At 35.7% G+C, this 17834-nt stretch overlaps 1 protein-coding gene across 1 annotated transcript in view; it reads right to left on the minus strand.

Moving 5' to 3' along the window:
* USP12 (ubiquitin specific peptidase 12) overlaps positions 1–17834 on the minus strand; it is a 28783-nt gene that overhangs the window by 6933 nt on the left and 4016 nt on the right. Inside the window, exons 2-4 of the mRNA XM_026049842.1 lie at positions 12286–12366; positions 5611–5824; positions 2547–2773 (exon numbers count right to left, since the gene is read on the minus strand). Coding sequence (XP_025905627.1) covers positions 2547–2773; positions 5611–5824; positions 12286–12366 — 522 coding nt within the window. The remainder of the gene's footprint in view (positions 1–2546; positions 2774–5610; positions 5825–12285; positions 12367–17834) is intronic.

A 17834-nucleotide genomic window follows, 5' to 3' on the forward strand; every position in this document is an offset into this window, starting at 1 on the left:
CAAAGATGCCTGTCTGCAGTTTTTTGATGGAAAGGGCAGAAATGAAACAGCTGCTACAGGAAAATGAAATGTAAGTTCATTTTTAAGACATAGGAGATTTAAGTTTCCTTTTCAACTTAAAATAAAGACATTATTTGAAACACCGTTCTTTGCTTATGGAGAGGTTAAAAGCATGCACTTACTAAAGGAAGCATTCACAGGGAAAAAACAATAAAGGATGTTCAGACAACTACTTTTGGAATTATCATTATTGGGCAAATCCAAAAATTTAGAAAAGTTTCTGCTAACTTCTGTAATCAGACTAGGGAAAGATGTCTCCCCCTCTTCTGCAGCTAACTTGGCAGATTATGTGTACAGAAAACACGCCAGAAGCCCAGCACACACCACTGCTCGATACCTTTGATCTAAGGCCACTTTCGTTTTTTTGGTTCAAGCACTCCCAACGTTTAGCTATTTCAATTATTCAGATTTAATTTTAATCAAGTCAATGACATAATTGTCTCGTTTACTACTAGTCTTTCCTTAAATCCTGAGGGAAAACTTTATAAAACCAGTAAATTGCTGGRTAACTTCTTTTTTTGTTAGCCACAAAGTCACATTACTTCATGACTCTGCCTTTCTATGAGGGCAAGGGAAGGCCCCATAGCAGAGAATCCCACTWACAGCAGGTAAAGACAACTTGTCCTTTCCATTTCAAAACTTACATTATAGCGTAGCTTGATCCAAGACATAAATCTTTGGTAAAGGACCATTTCTACCTTCTTTACACTCCACCCTCCATATTCAGATTTTAAATGGAAGATGAATCTTTAAATATTCTATATAAAGTTTTTGGATCAAAGAAAGACTAATGAGATGGTGTGTCTTGGAAAGAAGGTCTTTTCCCTCTTAAGGTCCATAATCAGGATAATATAAAGCACAATAAAATCTTGCTGCGCTGAATTTAATAAGAGCAGGTAGTTTGGGTCAGTTAAAAGATGATTACTTGCACTTAGAGAAAAGACATATTGTATTCTATATATAAGTATTAYTTTCCATACTATTTTCAAAATATATTAAGCCTTATAATCCATTTAGACCAAAAATATACAAGTTATTGACATTTTGACTAATTTGACTAATTCACCCTTTATTGCTGTTCAATCCTCTGTATTAGCTATATTGAAGTTCTCCTGAGAGTTTAAGTTACATCTCTAAACATTGAAAGACTCTAAATATCAGCAGCTTCCAGTAAACATTAAAATAATCATATATGCTATATTTGAAAGCAAAACACTTCACAGTAAAATTATTCATTTAATGCATCTAAACGTGTGTGTTGAAGTGCCTGTTTTCACACAGCTGGTTTCTGAATACATAGAAGTTGATATAGTGAATAGACTGAAGCTGATGAATTAGTTTCAGGATTGTTAAGGCTCAAAATATAAAGGCCCAACATATAATTGAAAAATAATGCCCATTAGAACATTGTGGCTTTAAAATGCAACTGGCCAAGGAGGCACAGCTAAAAACTGACAGTGCGAATCTTGTTCCGCAACAGTTGAAAGAAAATCATAATATTGCAAATAGAGCAACATTATTAAAAGACAAAATTAGGATAGGTCTGATAACTTTAAAAATGCTCTTAAGGAGCATGCCAGCATTTTGAAATTGCATTAAGGACTGCACCTAGATCAAAAGTCCGATAGCAATAATTCACTTTGACGTAACAAGGATAAGCAATGATCGCAGACTAAGCTAAATTCATATTTCAAGAAGAAAACAAAACAAAAGATTCACTTCAAGAGCTAAAAAGAGAAGTAAATGACAGTTGCTATAAAGTAATTATTAAGGAGGGGGAGGAAAATCTACCAGAGGGAAAAAAATAGATGATAGTTAGAAATTGGAACCTAAAATACAGTAGTTGAGTTGAAGTCTACAGTTGCATTACCTACAACATTAAAAAGCTCTTTTATTTAACATAAAGGAAGGGAGATTTCTCTACATCAGAGAAAAAGACATCTGAAATATACAGATTTATTCTGACTAATTTGACATTTTCAACATCACACTGAAATATGTGTGAATATGCGTGAATATGTTACCTAATTTTGTTAAGAAAATAGATATGAAGAACCATACACAAAGTAGAGTCATTTAGCTTTCCACACTATCTAAAGCATGCACGACAAGGCAAATACTGTAATTTTCAGATTGTGCTGCTTTTTATCTTTATCAAGCAGGTAAAATTCAATTATAAGTTTTTCTGAAATACATGCTTTTTCTTATCGTGCAACTCTCTTCAAAGAAAATTTTAGGATTGCTATTTTTCAAAATGGGCTTTTATTTCTTAGGTTATAGCAATATAAGAACTCCTGCAGAGAGAAGTCTAAGAATTACTTTTGGTAAATCAAAACTACATTCTTTGAATGACAAAGAAGAAAACCCCACAAATGTTCACACAAACGTAAGATTTCCAAAGGAAAAAAAAAAATCAGTGTAATATATTAGTTTGCTAAGAAAACATGAAGAATTTGTTTGTAATTACAGAGTAAATGAATACTTACAGTTTCACATGTAAGACATCTGGTTTCATTCGTTAAGGTTCCCTGAAATATTTCATGAACCCAGGTTGGGTCTGGAGGGCTGTTATTTTCATTGTCGATGCTGCCGTTAGGAAGGCGACCATTTTGTTTCTCCTGTTTTCTTTCCTCTTGCAAGATATCCGCAATCGTATTTAATAAATAGTTTAAGAATTCATGCGCATCCTGCTGCATGTAGTTATCAAAAAGTTCTACAAAACACAGAACACAGATTTTAAATTACTTTGTTAGTGCTATAATACAAAAAGACTTTCAAAAACAATCAGTCTATTTCAGGCCTTGCATCATACACAGCATCCAACACCATCCTACGAGGAGCCCTTCACAAACTAAGAAAAAAYGCGGAATGAGAGGGGAAAAAACAGCTCATATTTACAGCAATATCTCAACTAGGGCATGATTCAACTGCCTAAATAAATATAGGTGTATACACAGTGCTATCTGACAGGTCTAGCTTATCCAGCCCTGCCTCCAGATGCCAGTCCCTACTAAGCTGGATCCTACGAGTGCCATGCCAGCCAAGCCTTGGTCAATCTCTTGGACAGTACAGGGCATCTCAAATGGAGGTAGAAATAGGTAACACCTCTGTTACTGCTGGTCTCCACTAGGCTGGCTCCACCGTGCTTTCTGCTTGATGTCCTCAGCTAGCGACATTTCTAAGCCTAACACTTATTGATTCAGCTGAAGTGGAACCATTTCAGTGGCAGGTACTTGCAACGTTCAGCAATGCCACAGATTCAAGTACTACAATTAATCTCTCATTCTCATAAATCTACTTCCTCGCTTAGGTTCAAAATGTCATAATCTGAAAACATTGTCTACTATAGTCCTTCAAGATACCACTTTGACATGCCTCTTGCCTCCATGGATTCACTACAGGAGTGGATTAAGAAAAGTATTAAGGGTATAAACCAGATTTGGTAACAGCAATTTGTTCTCTCTTCTGGAGCAGGAGCTGACACAAGGAAATTAAGAGACTTGCCTTCAGTAAGGGGTTACTTCCCAGCACTGTAAAGATGAGTGGAAAAAAAAAMCACAGTGAAGCCTAATTTTTGAAGTGTATATTGGGACTGCATGGAAGCTTTATTTCTGCGATAATAGGAGTAAAATGATAATTTACTTGATGCAATTTGGGGATATTCTTCTTCAAAATAGAAAAAATAAATCCCAAATACCTGAGATGGGAGAATTCAATACTAATCTATATCGCCTGGAGAAGTTACATAATGCAACAAGTCAAGTAGCCTATTGAAGGAACAGCTACATTGCTTCTGAGAGGTAACAGGCTAATGCTGAATCTAACCAGCTGTTATATCCCCATTTAACTGAATAAATGAAACAAGAGCTACAAGTGCCTTGAGGTAAAACACTTCAGAAATTCTTCAGGACTAGGTGCCCAGGAAGTGAACTGACATGAAGTACAACAGAGTAATTCCACACATGACCTCCCTGTTGTTTATTTTAGAAGTAAAAGAGTTTTAAGCAGTCATGGTTGTATGCCTTGAGCTGACTTAAAGCTGCATTGTAGCAGCCTGGGCTTTAAGATCATTAATGATCATTACAGAATAGCAGGACTGTGGCGTGGAACACATGAAGATTAGCCAGTCTGGCTGGATTCTGAGCAGTGTGGAATCTAGATTTGGCACTGAATACCCATCCGATTTCTTTTGTAACTTAACACTTATTTACAGCACAAAATTACATATCTTCATGATAAACACTTAATAACATATATAATGTTTATACTTAAGAATTTAGCCATTTACTTCTGCAAGAAGTTAGATTTTCATCACTAAAATAGATCTAAAATGTCAACGACAACTGAACTTTCACATCTGATCTCCAAACATAACATAGTTTCCCAACCACATTTTCCTGCCTAGAACTCTAGTCTTGGGAGATAGTTAAGCACTATTATTCTTTTTTTTTTGCTCAAAAAAGAAAAATGGCTCCTGTATTTTACTTTCAACTTGCCATTTGAAATGACTCCAACTCTGGCTGAGGTTAGTAACATTTAATATGATTAATTTATTCTGTAAATACATCAAAATGCAACTATATTTACTGAATGAAAGATTTCTAATCTGCATAGGTAAGGAAATGCAGAATCAAATGAAAGCTTTCTTAACATTGCTAATGTCACTGATGAGTACTCATGGAGTGTATTTTATGGGGGGATCACTTAATATTAGGTATATTATTGTAATATTTTATTGTTTGTTTCTACTTATAAAGTCACCCATTTTTTTTGGTCTGAATATAGGGTCTCAGAGGGGTTACAACAGCATAAACATTTTTTATTGCAGCAATGGTAAATAAGCCACCTCATACTATTTATTTAAAGCAAATAGCTACTTTTTCGTAAAATCTTGTGTTATAATTTATTTCAAAAATACCCAAATCAAGTAGCAGATTACAGGTTTTCATTTGAATTTTAAAACAGAATTATTTTCTAACATACTTGAATCAATAAATACTTATCAATACTTATCAATAAATAAACAGTAAAAATCTGTGGAACTCTAGAAACCTGAGATATCCATAACACTAAGAAAGTTAATTGAAACCACTTTCTGCTTTTAGAGTACATTATTTAAGAAAAAACAAACAAAAAAAAAAAAGTTGGTCAAATTAAGTATTACCTAAATCCTCATTAAATTAAACAAAAAGATGTTTGTTTTTAACAGCTATATTCTTACACAGACATCAAATTGTCCTTTCCACACACAGTTTGGGAAACTAATATCTACATTTAAAAAATAGTGGTTTTTTTCTTAAATACAAAAGCATTAGAGAGAATTTTGATTATAAAAGTACAGGTCTTACAGGGGCAAAATTAACAAGCAATTTTCGCTATGTGAAGCGAGATGAAAATTCTCCTTCAAAATGGCTCCAAATGGTTTACATCCTTCCTCTAGGGCCAACTCTTCCTTTTATTGCAGCACCAAAAACACTCATGCTTAGCAAACACATAGATGATTTGTTAAATCACAACTGATATCACGTGGAAAAAAAAGAAAAATATTACCATTTTCTTTTCGTAATCTTGTTATAAATTTCTTGGGAGGTATTACTCCAACTTTTTTCTTCTGGGTGGCTATACTGTGGAAGAGATCAGCTAAGCACGTAAGGAGATTCTCTTTTTTTCTTGGTTGACTCTTGTATGCTAGGACTTTGTCTCGAAATGGGCGACAGAAATAAAGTGCCTGAAGAACTGAATTGCAGTAGCATGTATTCCCAAACTATAAAACAAGAGAGAGATGTATTAGCCCGCATTCTATTGCTGTTCTGGGGAAATATTAAATCTGAAGTATAAGCACGTGTATAAGCAGGGACAAATTTTTCTGCAAGTCTTCTTGACATTAAGAAAGTAAATCATATTCCTGTTTGTAAAGGACAAGCATACTTTAAGTAGACGAAATACCCTGCTAAATTCAAATAACTTTTTTTTTCTTACTTGTAAATTGAATTTATTACTAATATCTGACAGTAACACATATCAAAATATTCAGCAAATACCAAAATTTTGCAGTTCCTAAAATACATCCAGAATTACCCAGAAAAGTAAATTTACTTATTGATCTACCATGTCAGTCATAACAGTAAAGAACAGGAACAGCATGACCTTGTAGCGTCAAGAAGCRTCTCAGCTATAAATTACGATACCTTTTCAGACGTTTCAGAAATTGGATTGGCCAAATCTTATTAGTTGCAATCAGAGTCAGAGTTAACTGCTTTACCCTGTCCTTACAGCRACAATTCCACTCCAGGGTGACGGGATTCACATTCAAGAAATTTCTTAAATCACTGAAATATCATTAGTTTAGGATTCAGAGCTACGATACACACAGTAATCTCCAAATTGAGACTGAAAGCCAAAGAACACGCAATCTGGACATGCGTAGTTTGAGGGAGGCAGAAATTTCCTTTTCCTGAATGGAAAGGAGGGAAGAGTCTACTAAAAAAAGGCACCTGTAAGCCATTTTGTACCAGGACGCTCCACGTGTTCCTCTCCCCCMGGCTCCTTCCAGCTGTTAGGTCTCCTTCCCTCTGCTCCACTCCTTTGATTGTGGACAATCTCTAGCTCTCCCCAGCCCTAGAGACTTCCACACTACCTTGGTGAAAGCACCAAGTGGCCAGGAGATGCAGTTCCTGCCCTTTCCCACTGCTCTCCTGAGGTGGAGCCCGCTGCCTAAACCTGGCAGTCTCTGAAARTTCTTTATAAGGCTCCCAGCAAGTAACTCAACTCGCAGCTGCAGCCACTTGGCCTGCAAATCGAAACATCCACCTACTACACACATCCTATAAAATGCAAAAATAATGTTCATATATATGTTTTAAATAAAAAAAAAGCATATGCTTGTAACAAACTGTTCYATAAGAAAAAAAACGGGAAAAAAGTTGCTATAATTTCTGCAACAGGTGTCAAAAGATAAAAAGGCAGCAAATTAAAAATTTCATAATATTTTTGTCTTAAAAGGAAGCAGACTGAGAACAAATTAATTAGAACAGCAAACATACAGCGAGAGACAACCAAAAATGCAAAGTAACACAGAAATCAAAACACTGGAAGACTGAGATTATGAAGTTTAACATGATTATACATTAACAAATATGCCTGTAGATAGAAATACAGCCAAACTCAGAAAGACAGTAATCAAGAGAAGATTGTCTGGCAACACTAAAGATTAATTTTTTATTACTTCACACTTCATTTTTTCTTTTTCTTTTCACACAATCTTCATAGTTTCAAACTTAGAATCTTTTAAGATGTTAGCTTACCCTTATCCAAAAACTTATAATGATTGTGTAATACGGCTCAGTGTGATAAGTTCAGCATTTACCACCTTCCTTTCCATCTTTAACTCCAATACCAAAAGCACAAACCTATTTTTAAAAATGCCTAAAACCTTGTTCCGGTCTTCTTGTCCTCCAAGCATTGACTCATCGCCGCCAATCTGGGCCTTTTTGACCTCTACAACATGTACCATTGTTTTAAAATTCTATTTCTTTAATCCCTAGCTCTCCTGCCAATCTGAAAAAGAGACACTTCTCTTCCCCTTACAATTGGGGGTGCTTCAGAAATAAAATACTTGCACAAAGATGGAACTAACCCACTACATATGGGTTACATACCTTGTAAGCAAGAACTGTCCACTTCATAGTGACACTTGATATGCTCCAACTACTCAAAGTCATAAAACTGCACGGTATGGAAAGCCCAACAAACTGTTTAAAACTAGGATATTAAGCTCATATTACTTAAAATCAAACAGCTGGAAAATGAAATGTTTATGAAGTCTGCCTCAGAGAAACAGCAGAAAGGCCATTAGAGAAACTCTGTATGTTAATCTGTCAATATGTGCAGGATACTGAAGCTTCTCTAATCTAATCAGGGAAAGGCAATAGAGACTGTACAGAGAAGCTATTTACCTAATGCTTTCGACTAGATTATTGTTTGCCTCMTTTTTTTTCTGTGATGATCATCTTAAAATCGACATATTTAAAAGTGTCTCTTTTTCTRTTGGTACAGTTCTTCTGCTCTAAATTCTGAGAAACCAGATTATTTTCTTTCACAAAAATACGGCACATCATTTCTCTTCTGCTTTTCCCCCTATTTTTAAGATGCAATATCAAAGTTACATTTAAGTCTACCTAGAAACAAAGCAAAAWAAATAGACCAAGACAACCAGAAAAGTTGGAACAACCTGAACTCTCTGCAAACTGCCTTACAGTTTTTATTCTTTTGATGCAATGCACAACGGGGAAAAAAAAGAGCTGTTCGTTGAGCCATACAGCTCTCCAAGAATGATGTCTGAGCRACCTAGGCAAACCCAGATCTGCTTAGAAGATGACTTTGCTCCTTCGGGTCAGTTCCTCCTCTAACTGATATATCATGACGTTCCTGTAGTTCTGACCATTTCCATTTGTTGTGATTCTTCCAAAACACAGATCCATTGCAGGAGACTGAATAATCAGACTTTCTGCTCTGGAAGTCTGATAAACTCTGAAGAGGAGTCACCTTACAAGATTTAAGCGTTCATTATTTGATACTCATCAGATAAGATCATGAATTAAATTAGTGAACAACACATGCAGTTTGCATTACTGAATTATGGGGGGGGATTCTCTGCATGCCATATTTCTTGTCAAAATGAATTAAACTCTGACATATACCTGACACTCATGACTGTCATTTTCAGTAAAATGGGAATTAAAGGGATACTTTTTTCTACCTGCTCACAAGGTACCAGAGCTACTTCAGGAGTGCAGTAACAAGATGCATGGCKGCTGCTGCATTTCTATACTCTTATCCCAATCCCTGGCATCACAGTCCCACACTCCTCTCCTTTGCTAGCTGCATAGTATTCCCTGTTGTATCTTCTGCCAGCACTGTAGTTTGTGAAACCTGGAACAGAACCATTCCAGCTTACCCAGMTGCTGGAAAACTACTCAACTAAGGCAAGAAATGGGGGAGTCTGGCACTTAAGCCAGCTGAAATGGCTCAGTGCGAAGACAGAGGTGGCCGGAGCTGGAGGAGCTTTTCCCGTAGTTAGTGTTTGTTTGGCTTGACATGCAGGGAAATCACCAGGAATCATCAGAAACTGAGCCTGAAATACACTCTGACTTGCCCCCTGAGAGGGCAATTAGAATTAGGTGACTGAAGTCAAGCATTGCTCATGTTGAGCATTTTTAGAGGAGTCCTACTACCTACTASCTCAGATGGCTGGTTCACAATGATCTTCAGTTTAGCAGATTCAAAYAGCAGTACTTCATGCTAATAACATTTTCATCTTACCATGTACCTTAAATATTTCCTGCTGAATTCATGAACATGTATTTGTCCTTTTAATTGTGAGCAGAGTTTTCTATTTAGAGCTCTCATTGACACGATCAAACAATYCATTGACCATCTGTTCTTCCACATGCTTCCCTTAATAGCCCCTTCTTAACTCTTCTTTCACCTCTCAAATTGATTTTTCAGCATAGCCTCAGTAATTTCTGGATTTCCTCAAAAGCTGAGGAGGAGATAAGAGTACAAAGAGTTCTCTATCTTTTCTTCTTTTATGTCTGAATAATCTCTACATCTATGATTTACAGGTCTCTATTACAAAATCATCATCTGMATCTAAAAATCCTGTCCCAGACATTAAAAACAACTAGATATCACACTGCTGGTACAGAACCACTGATTTCCACATCACACAGCCTTTCTCAGACATTGTGGAAATAAACAGGGCACACAAAGTTGATAAATGAGTTAGAAAAATGTAGTAGTAAATATTAACCTCTAAAAGGCTCRCTTCCTGTAATTGTTATTAAAATAATTTAAAAATTCTAAGGGGACAAAATTTGTGACTGCTATTGCTTCTCAATCTAACAGCTCATTACTCCTAATTATTATCAGCTCTGTCATTGCTTATGACCAGGAAATTGGCTAATTGCTAGCAAAGGGACTGCTACCTTTTCTCCTTCTCTGCAGATCCGAGTTCTGCAAGTTTATCACACATGTAATGGCATCCAGATAACGTGACAGGAAACACCATCAGTAAAACTGATCTTAAAACCATTCCAGCAACAGAAGGACTGGACTGCCTTGGACAACCCGCTATACCTGAAACAAACGGCACCAGTGTGCCACAGGCTTAAGAGAATCATAGCTCACTTTCAGTTACAATTCAAAAAGRTTTGGTCCATAAAACTTCACTGTGTGATGCTAAGATAATATCTATTCTATCCTACACAGGACAACATCTTGAGATACCCAAGCTGCTGATCCCTTATGTTCATGACTGAGGGCAAGGATTTCAAAAAAGAGCGAGCTCCCCTCAAGTTCCCTACTCCCTCTGGATGGCAGAAAGAGGGACTTTGTCATCTTCTTGGTAGGAAGTGGATATTTTATTGAAGCTTTTCTTACAGCTACAAAGTGTGTCAGGCTTCAAGAGTAGCAGTTCTATAAAATTCTATCGTTTCATTAATTCTTAATATCATACTGTGTGTGACACTACAGTTATAACAGATAGGCTACATAAACTAAGAGATTGATCCTTTCTATTAAATAGCTAAAAAARCAAAGAACATAGCAAATTTTAAAARGTAAACACAAGTTTTTGATGAACTGAGATATATTTAAATGCTTTACTTAAATTTKGAATTTCTCTCTAAATCATCATCTACAATGGATCTGGCTTTGGTTTCTTTCATGTATGAATATTTGGGTTGTTTTAACAAGCATTTGTAGAAACAAAAAAACACTGAGGAAGAGAAAGGCTTATGCTGAGACATTGTTCCAGAAACGTTGAAGTGTCATTAAAAGACACTTCATTAAAGACTGGAAAGGGCTTTTGTTCTCTACCACAGCTCCAGTTTTAAAAGTGCTGCATTCTCAAGAGAAAGAATTGGTCAAAAGGACCATTAGACAAGATTCACTTGGGATATCTGACTGTATAAGATTATTATGATGTTAATATATGTATTATGTTTTCACATCTGTCTTTCGTATTTTCCTTCGTCCAGATACATTTCCATGGTAAAAAGATACATTCACGTACATTTAAATCTAAAAGGGGACAAGGGGAATACAATAATCTCAATGAGTATCCTAGGCACAAGTCAATGTTAGCAGGGTTTTTTAATATCTATAAAAGAAATCTCAGTCCTTTTGGAAATGTGTGAAGAGAGGCATGCTAAATCCCCTAGACTGAGACAAGAGACTAGGAAAATGGATTTATCTGTCAAAGTAACAGATTTGAGAAAAGGTAAGGACAACTTTGAAGGAAATGAGTTTACAAGCTTAAACTCAGCTATGGAAATAACAGCAAGCCTGAACAGCTCAGCTACAACACTTCATCTTTTCAGAAGGAAAACAAACAAACAAGCTATATTTTGAAGCTATTAAAGGTATTTCAACATTTCATGAGAAAGGAAAAAAAATTACTAATTCAAGTTATTAGTTTAAGTGYAGTTCCCAGCAGCATGTCAGTGCTAAGACTGAGAGGTAGAGAGGTATGTTGCAGTATCAGAACAGTATTATAATTCATTAGCTTCATTATGAAAAGCCAAGATGATGGCTCATGCACTTCCTGAAGCCCCAGAGAAGAAAACTATTTAATAATTGATTTCACATGGGATTCCAAAACTTTCAATGATGCATCTTTCACAAGTAATATCAAAAACTGAAGTGCAAGTTCACCTGAAAAGTGACTTGAAGTGTAAATTCACACCTGAAAACATATGATAGAATTGAATAAGATTATTTTTTCCACACTTCCTTTTCCCTTTCAGTAGTTTTTTTTTGGGRGGTTGTTTGTTTGTTTTGTTTTTTTCCTAACATTTCACTACAAATAGCAGACGGGATGATACATATCATCAAAGTCCTTCCACAGATTATTTTTTATTTTAGTGTACTTATTCATTTAAAATATCATATTACCAACTGCAAGCTATATATTCTAAATACATTTTTAATATTTCTACATTTTAATAGCAAGACAGTGATTTAAATGAAAAATAGTCTGTAAGTATAATGAAGTCAAATATTACATATAGTCCAATTTCAATAATTATTTTAATATATTCTGAAAATATATTTTAAAACATTAAATATATTAAACGAATATGTCTTTCAGTGTTTTAATTGTTCACTCTAAGAAAACTTTGTAATTTAGCAAATCAGCTTGTGTAATTGTGTACTTAAACTTACATTAACCAAACCAAAATAGTGCTCATTGACTGGAAATTGTTCCGGACCAATCTCTTTCTCCAAAGCTGAGGCATTGGCGCCCTAGAAAATTAAAAGCAATAAAGTATTAGTGTTACAGCTACGTGCACAGGGAGCTTAACTACTTGAGAAAGATAATTCTGAAAATTCTCCAGTGTGTAACCACTGCCGTAAGCAGCAACTCACACACAYCGCAGGAACACGCGACAATCACAGCTCGGAGGCTGGACGCAACAGACATCCAGGGCAAAGACACATTGCTCAAGAACCATCTATGTCTTCTGCAGTGTGTCCTGACACACAGCTGTGCATTTCACAATGTATTTCAATCCTAATCCTGACATTTGCATAATTTTCAAGTTGCCTGGTTCAAATGTCATTCTTCTCAAACAAGATGTTGTTTTAGTTTCTTTATTTTCTTTTACATATTGGAAAAAAAAGAATATTGGTCACAGATATAGAATTTGTTAACATCAGATCAGTGCTGTCAGATCTCGGCCTGTAAGACTTAGTGTTTATCAGTTAGGTTACTTCCTAACACTGAAGTAATTCCTCTAGTCAGCGGGGAGGAAAACAAAAACAAACCAGAAAGTAGAAGTTAAAAATGGATTAAACATATTCCCACTTGTATCCAGAAAAAAAGGAGAAATCGGAGTTTGTGTCCCAGCTCTATAATCATGCATGGCAAACTAACCAAATATATTTAGTTAGTCCTATTTCTTGAGGCAAAGACAAGTTCTTGCTTGAAAAACAGCCAAGGAACACAGGAAAAAAAAAAAGATTCTTCAAGTCCTCTGCTGATTTACACTCCCTAATTGCTTATATTGGYGGCAAAAACATGTCTAAAAGTAGACAGGTCACCAGCAAGTCTTAGATCTTCATAACACAGAGAAGAAACACACTTCCAACRTCAGCAACATAATCCAAAACCTCGTTGAGATTTTTTTCTAAGTACATGCTATTCAAAAACCACCTCAAAATAAATTACACCATTTTCACGTATATTCATGCAATTAATCAGTTTGGTGCTGCATGTATTATTTTCAGAACACAGTTCCTCGAGTAACATTTGCACTTACATAGTATTGCAAAGCAGGTGACACAAGGCCAAATTACGAGCTCCCCTCTACAATGAGGAGAGAAGCAGAGCAACATAATATTTTATCCAGGAACATAACATTTTAATCCAGCAACAGTTGCAAGAAAATCCTTTCGAAAAAATGCTTAAGTCCTTTTCATAAATTGATTATCGGCATAGCGTACACCGCTTTTATAAATAAGGTATTTAAATTCATTTGGGAAACTCTAGATACCTCATTTTTAGACTTGTTCTAGTAGGTGAAACAATATTTTGCTCAGAGGATAATAAATTGCTGCATTTAAGTTTCTCCTCAATCACTTGCTCTGAACACTGCCTTACCCAAAGGCAAATAACTGTGTATATAAAATACACACATTTTCACTCCGAAAAATTCAGAGAATAAAAAAAAAATTTTATGAGGTCTCACTGCTCACTAACTGCTTTTAGAAACAAGCAATTTTATCCAATCCTAAGTATGCTTTGTTGCATACAATACTCACTGCATACTACATACATATATACATCAATCAGTCTCAATACCCCACTCCATACACAAAGATATATATTCTCTATCAAGCTAATGAATGAGCATGAATATTCCAGTCTAAAGCCAGGTCTGCAGCATCTAAAATAGCCCACATTATACAGCAAAGAATCTCCAGAACACACAGGGCTCCTTCCCAAGGTCTTCATCCACACCAAATACATCACAAATGGCTCTGAGCATTAGCAGAATAAAGTTAAAAATCACAAAGTGAATTAAAAATAGCGTTCAGGGTTTTACAGATTAATTACAGACAGGAAGGCAGCAGAGCTAGGTTTGTGACTGTATCAATACAGTTTTAGCTCTAAGCATTTTATGTGATATCTACCATGATGTGATTGCAATACTGCAGAGCCACGACTGGCTACAGAACCCAGCTCGGTCCTTCTCAAGCTGGGAAGACCCTGCCAAGGGCCACAAGGAAACAACAGCTCTAACTAGAGCCAAAGACAACATAACTCTGCACTTCAGATGGCCACTACAGCTCCACTCACAACATGGGCCTGGCCACTTTCTCATCACTCACATTCCCTGTAGCTCCCCAGTCCCATGCAGCTTTTCTTTCAAGGGGAAATGGTCTCAGCACCTGCTACTTTAAAGCTGTTCTCAAATGACGAAGCTGGTGGTGGTGAAGAGCAAGATCTTGCAGAGCAAAGCATGCCATGACTGCCGAATATCTCATTTTCCAACCTTAAAACAAATCGTTTGAAAATTGAAAAACAGGCATAAACTCTGTCAAAGTTAATATTATTTACAAATAAAGTGGGGAAAAATAATAGTGTCCTATTGCTATAATCTTCAGTTCATTAAAATAAACTCAAAAGTAGGTTTGAGAAAATACATGCATATTAACATGTGATCCAGAAAAGCTTTTTAAAAGTTAACTAGCCTTCTCTAGGAAAGGATTTCCACTCTGTACTATAGTACATTTTAGTACCTTTGTACCATAGTACATATAGTACCTTTGAATCCTCCATTCTGCAAACCTGTAAAGGAGGTACTGAGATACACCAGCTATCACAGCACCGTTTGATTTGCATCTTTGAGGCCAAGGATCAGCAATGGCTTGACGTAGAAGCAGCCTTATCTCCTGCCAGCCACGATGGATCTGCTGGGCTTGGAAACTGGATTTGGGAGACTTCATCAGTCTGTGATGCACACTGCAGCGTGCACAAGTACTTCCCTGGCAATTCAGATGTTGGAAGATCCCAGAAAGATCCTCTACTCCTCTGAGGCCCAATGAGTGACCTAAGCACTTGGTGCTCAGTCCCCACTTTGGGCTTGTGCAGTGCAGAGAAGGGAACATCATGAGCTCTGGCTCATGAATCCCACCTCCAGGTTCTCTGCCTTCCAAAGTGGGAGCACAGGGACCATGCAGACTGTTTACTCCAAAATTTTGGCAATGAAAGGGAGCAGAGGAACAACAGAGATCAAACAAAAGCTAATATTTACCTATATACACTGCATTACACTACTCTCCTTCCAGCCCAGAGATAATTATCCTGGCTACAMAACGTGTATTTATAACAGCTAACACAATATAGCTTTACAAAGTGAAGAGAAAATTTCAACAACTAAGGTGTGTAAGAAGAAACATAATATGCAATCTCATAACACATCTAGTTTGGCATTTACAGCAGACACTGGAAAAGGGAATAATGCCACAACATAAATTTCATTTGGTTTGGAGTGCGTGTTCCAGCACACGTACAGCACATGGAAAACAACACTAAAACAATGTATGAAAAGATCACAATGCTGATTATGACTTACTAAACAGATTATTTCAATACTGAAAAAAAATACAAAGCTAATTCCATAAAGAAAAAATTTCAAATTCTCTAAATACTTGATGAATCTAGGGTAATTTATCCTTAAAATTATCAAGTTACAGAACTGTAAAATAATATTTGTAAAACTGACACTCATACAAAGCTAAACTATTCTGTCCTAGATGCTACACATGATGCTATGAGTTTTAAAAGTGTCAAAAATGACCATTTTGTTCATAATCTTAGCATATTAGTCTTGGACAGATTTCAAGATATGCCTGTCACAAAACATTATGAGTGCAAAATCAAATTTATAATTATTTATAATTTGTAAAAATAAGTTTCACCAATATAAGCATTCATTTTTCTTTTTTCTCTGGCCACATATTAAAAGACTCTTCCCTATCAGTGCTTCTAGAGATGTACAGATGTCCACAGTCTATTCTAAGTAATGCACAATGATGTGGCCGATGARGTTTTCTATTAAAGAATTTTTTATTCTAGTTATGTTTAATCAGAATGTGTAAGTTCATTTGCCCCTATATTTATATAATCAGGACTAAGAACAAATAATATACCTATATTAAATCAGTTTGTATTTGTTAGTTCAACAGAAACCAATACAGAAAAGTGTTTCTTRAAGATGCATTTCTTGCCCAGGAAGCAAAAATGAAGTACGTTGCATAAGCTTCAGTAATCCTTGCTGTCCGTTTATTTGGGAGGAAAAATAAATAAATAAAGCTTTATTGCTTTAGGAACACCCAACCTGACAGASTTAACTATGAAATACTTGGATTGTTTAAAAACATTCATTTAACGTACTTTAAAAGTGGTATCTTCTTAACTGAACGGTTAAGACATTGTTTTATGTATCCCAATCACAGGCAACTAAGACATTATTTTTATGGAGTACAAAGTGCTCTAGGGGCTCGAGCAAGGGGGCTGGACTAGATGATCTCTAGAGGTCCCTTCCAACCTCAACCACTCTGTGAAAGYAAAAGAGAAAATGCTTGGTGGAACAAGGAAGATGTCAGTATGGCCTAAAACTACATTCCCTTCAAATCAATGGCCTAAAACTACATTCCCTTCAAATCTGGAGCACCCACCACACCTGTGCTTTTGAGCCTGACTGAACACACACACACACACACACACACACAAAGTATTTTCGTTCATACAGCTGGACACTCACATTTCCTCCAGAGAAGAGCAGTGTGAACGCTAAAGTCACAGCTAAGCTACTCTCACCTGAAGCCAGGACTCCCAAGAATTAGAACTCTGGACTATCCTCAATGTAAAAGAAAGTCAATTGCACCGCTAAGAATAATAACACTTATTTTATGTCAGTATTTTATCTTCTATTTTTCCAAAAACCTCCTAGGGTTACAATGTTTCTCATATCAGATGTGTTTGCTTTATGTTCCTCCAACTAGATGGACTTTGGCAGTTTCAATGCAAAACATTTCATTATGACACTACTAAACAGGTTCTCAAAGAATGAAAACAATTACTTTTGTAGATTTTTAGTTAAAAGTTGAATTAAAATAACCAACAATATAGGAAATCTATGAAAAGTACTTAAGAAGATCAAAAACTTTCATCAACTAAAAATATGTATAGGCAGCTTGAAGGATTATACTCACTTCCTAGAAAAGAGACTTGATCACGCAAAATATTGTGCTTAAAAAAACCACATTATTTCAGATTGTTTCATTTATGAGCTGCACACTATGCTGCATTTCATGTATCCTTTTAAAAACTGAATTTAATCTATGTAATTCCTATTTGATAAAAACAAAATGTTGCTTTTATAAATCACAAAGCACAGGTATCACAATCATTAAATATGTTTAGTTATAAAAAGTGGTAAAAGTGTTTTTGAATTCAGGTACACTTCTGTTGATATATAGTTCTGATAACATCAATTTAAAAAATAATCTATTTTTTCTTAGACTGAATAGATAGAATATCTGTCCTTTATAAAGGATAGATAGAACAAGGCCCTTATTCAAAAGGTATCATTTGTTAAACACATTTAACCCATAAACTTCCTAAGCTAGCAGTGGAAATGTTATCAATCCAAGGCTCCTCTTTTCTTCAAAGAATTTAAAAAAGTACATAGAAGTACACAACA

Source organism: Nothoprocta perdicaria, unplaced genomic scaffold (genome assembly GCF_003342845.1).
Source record: "Nothoprocta perdicaria isolate Ctin4 unplaced genomic scaffold, notPer1 scaffold_62, whole genome shotgun sequence".
Taxonomy (NCBI): domain Eukaryota; kingdom Metazoa; phylum Chordata; class Aves; order Tinamiformes; family Tinamidae; genus Nothoprocta; species Nothoprocta perdicaria.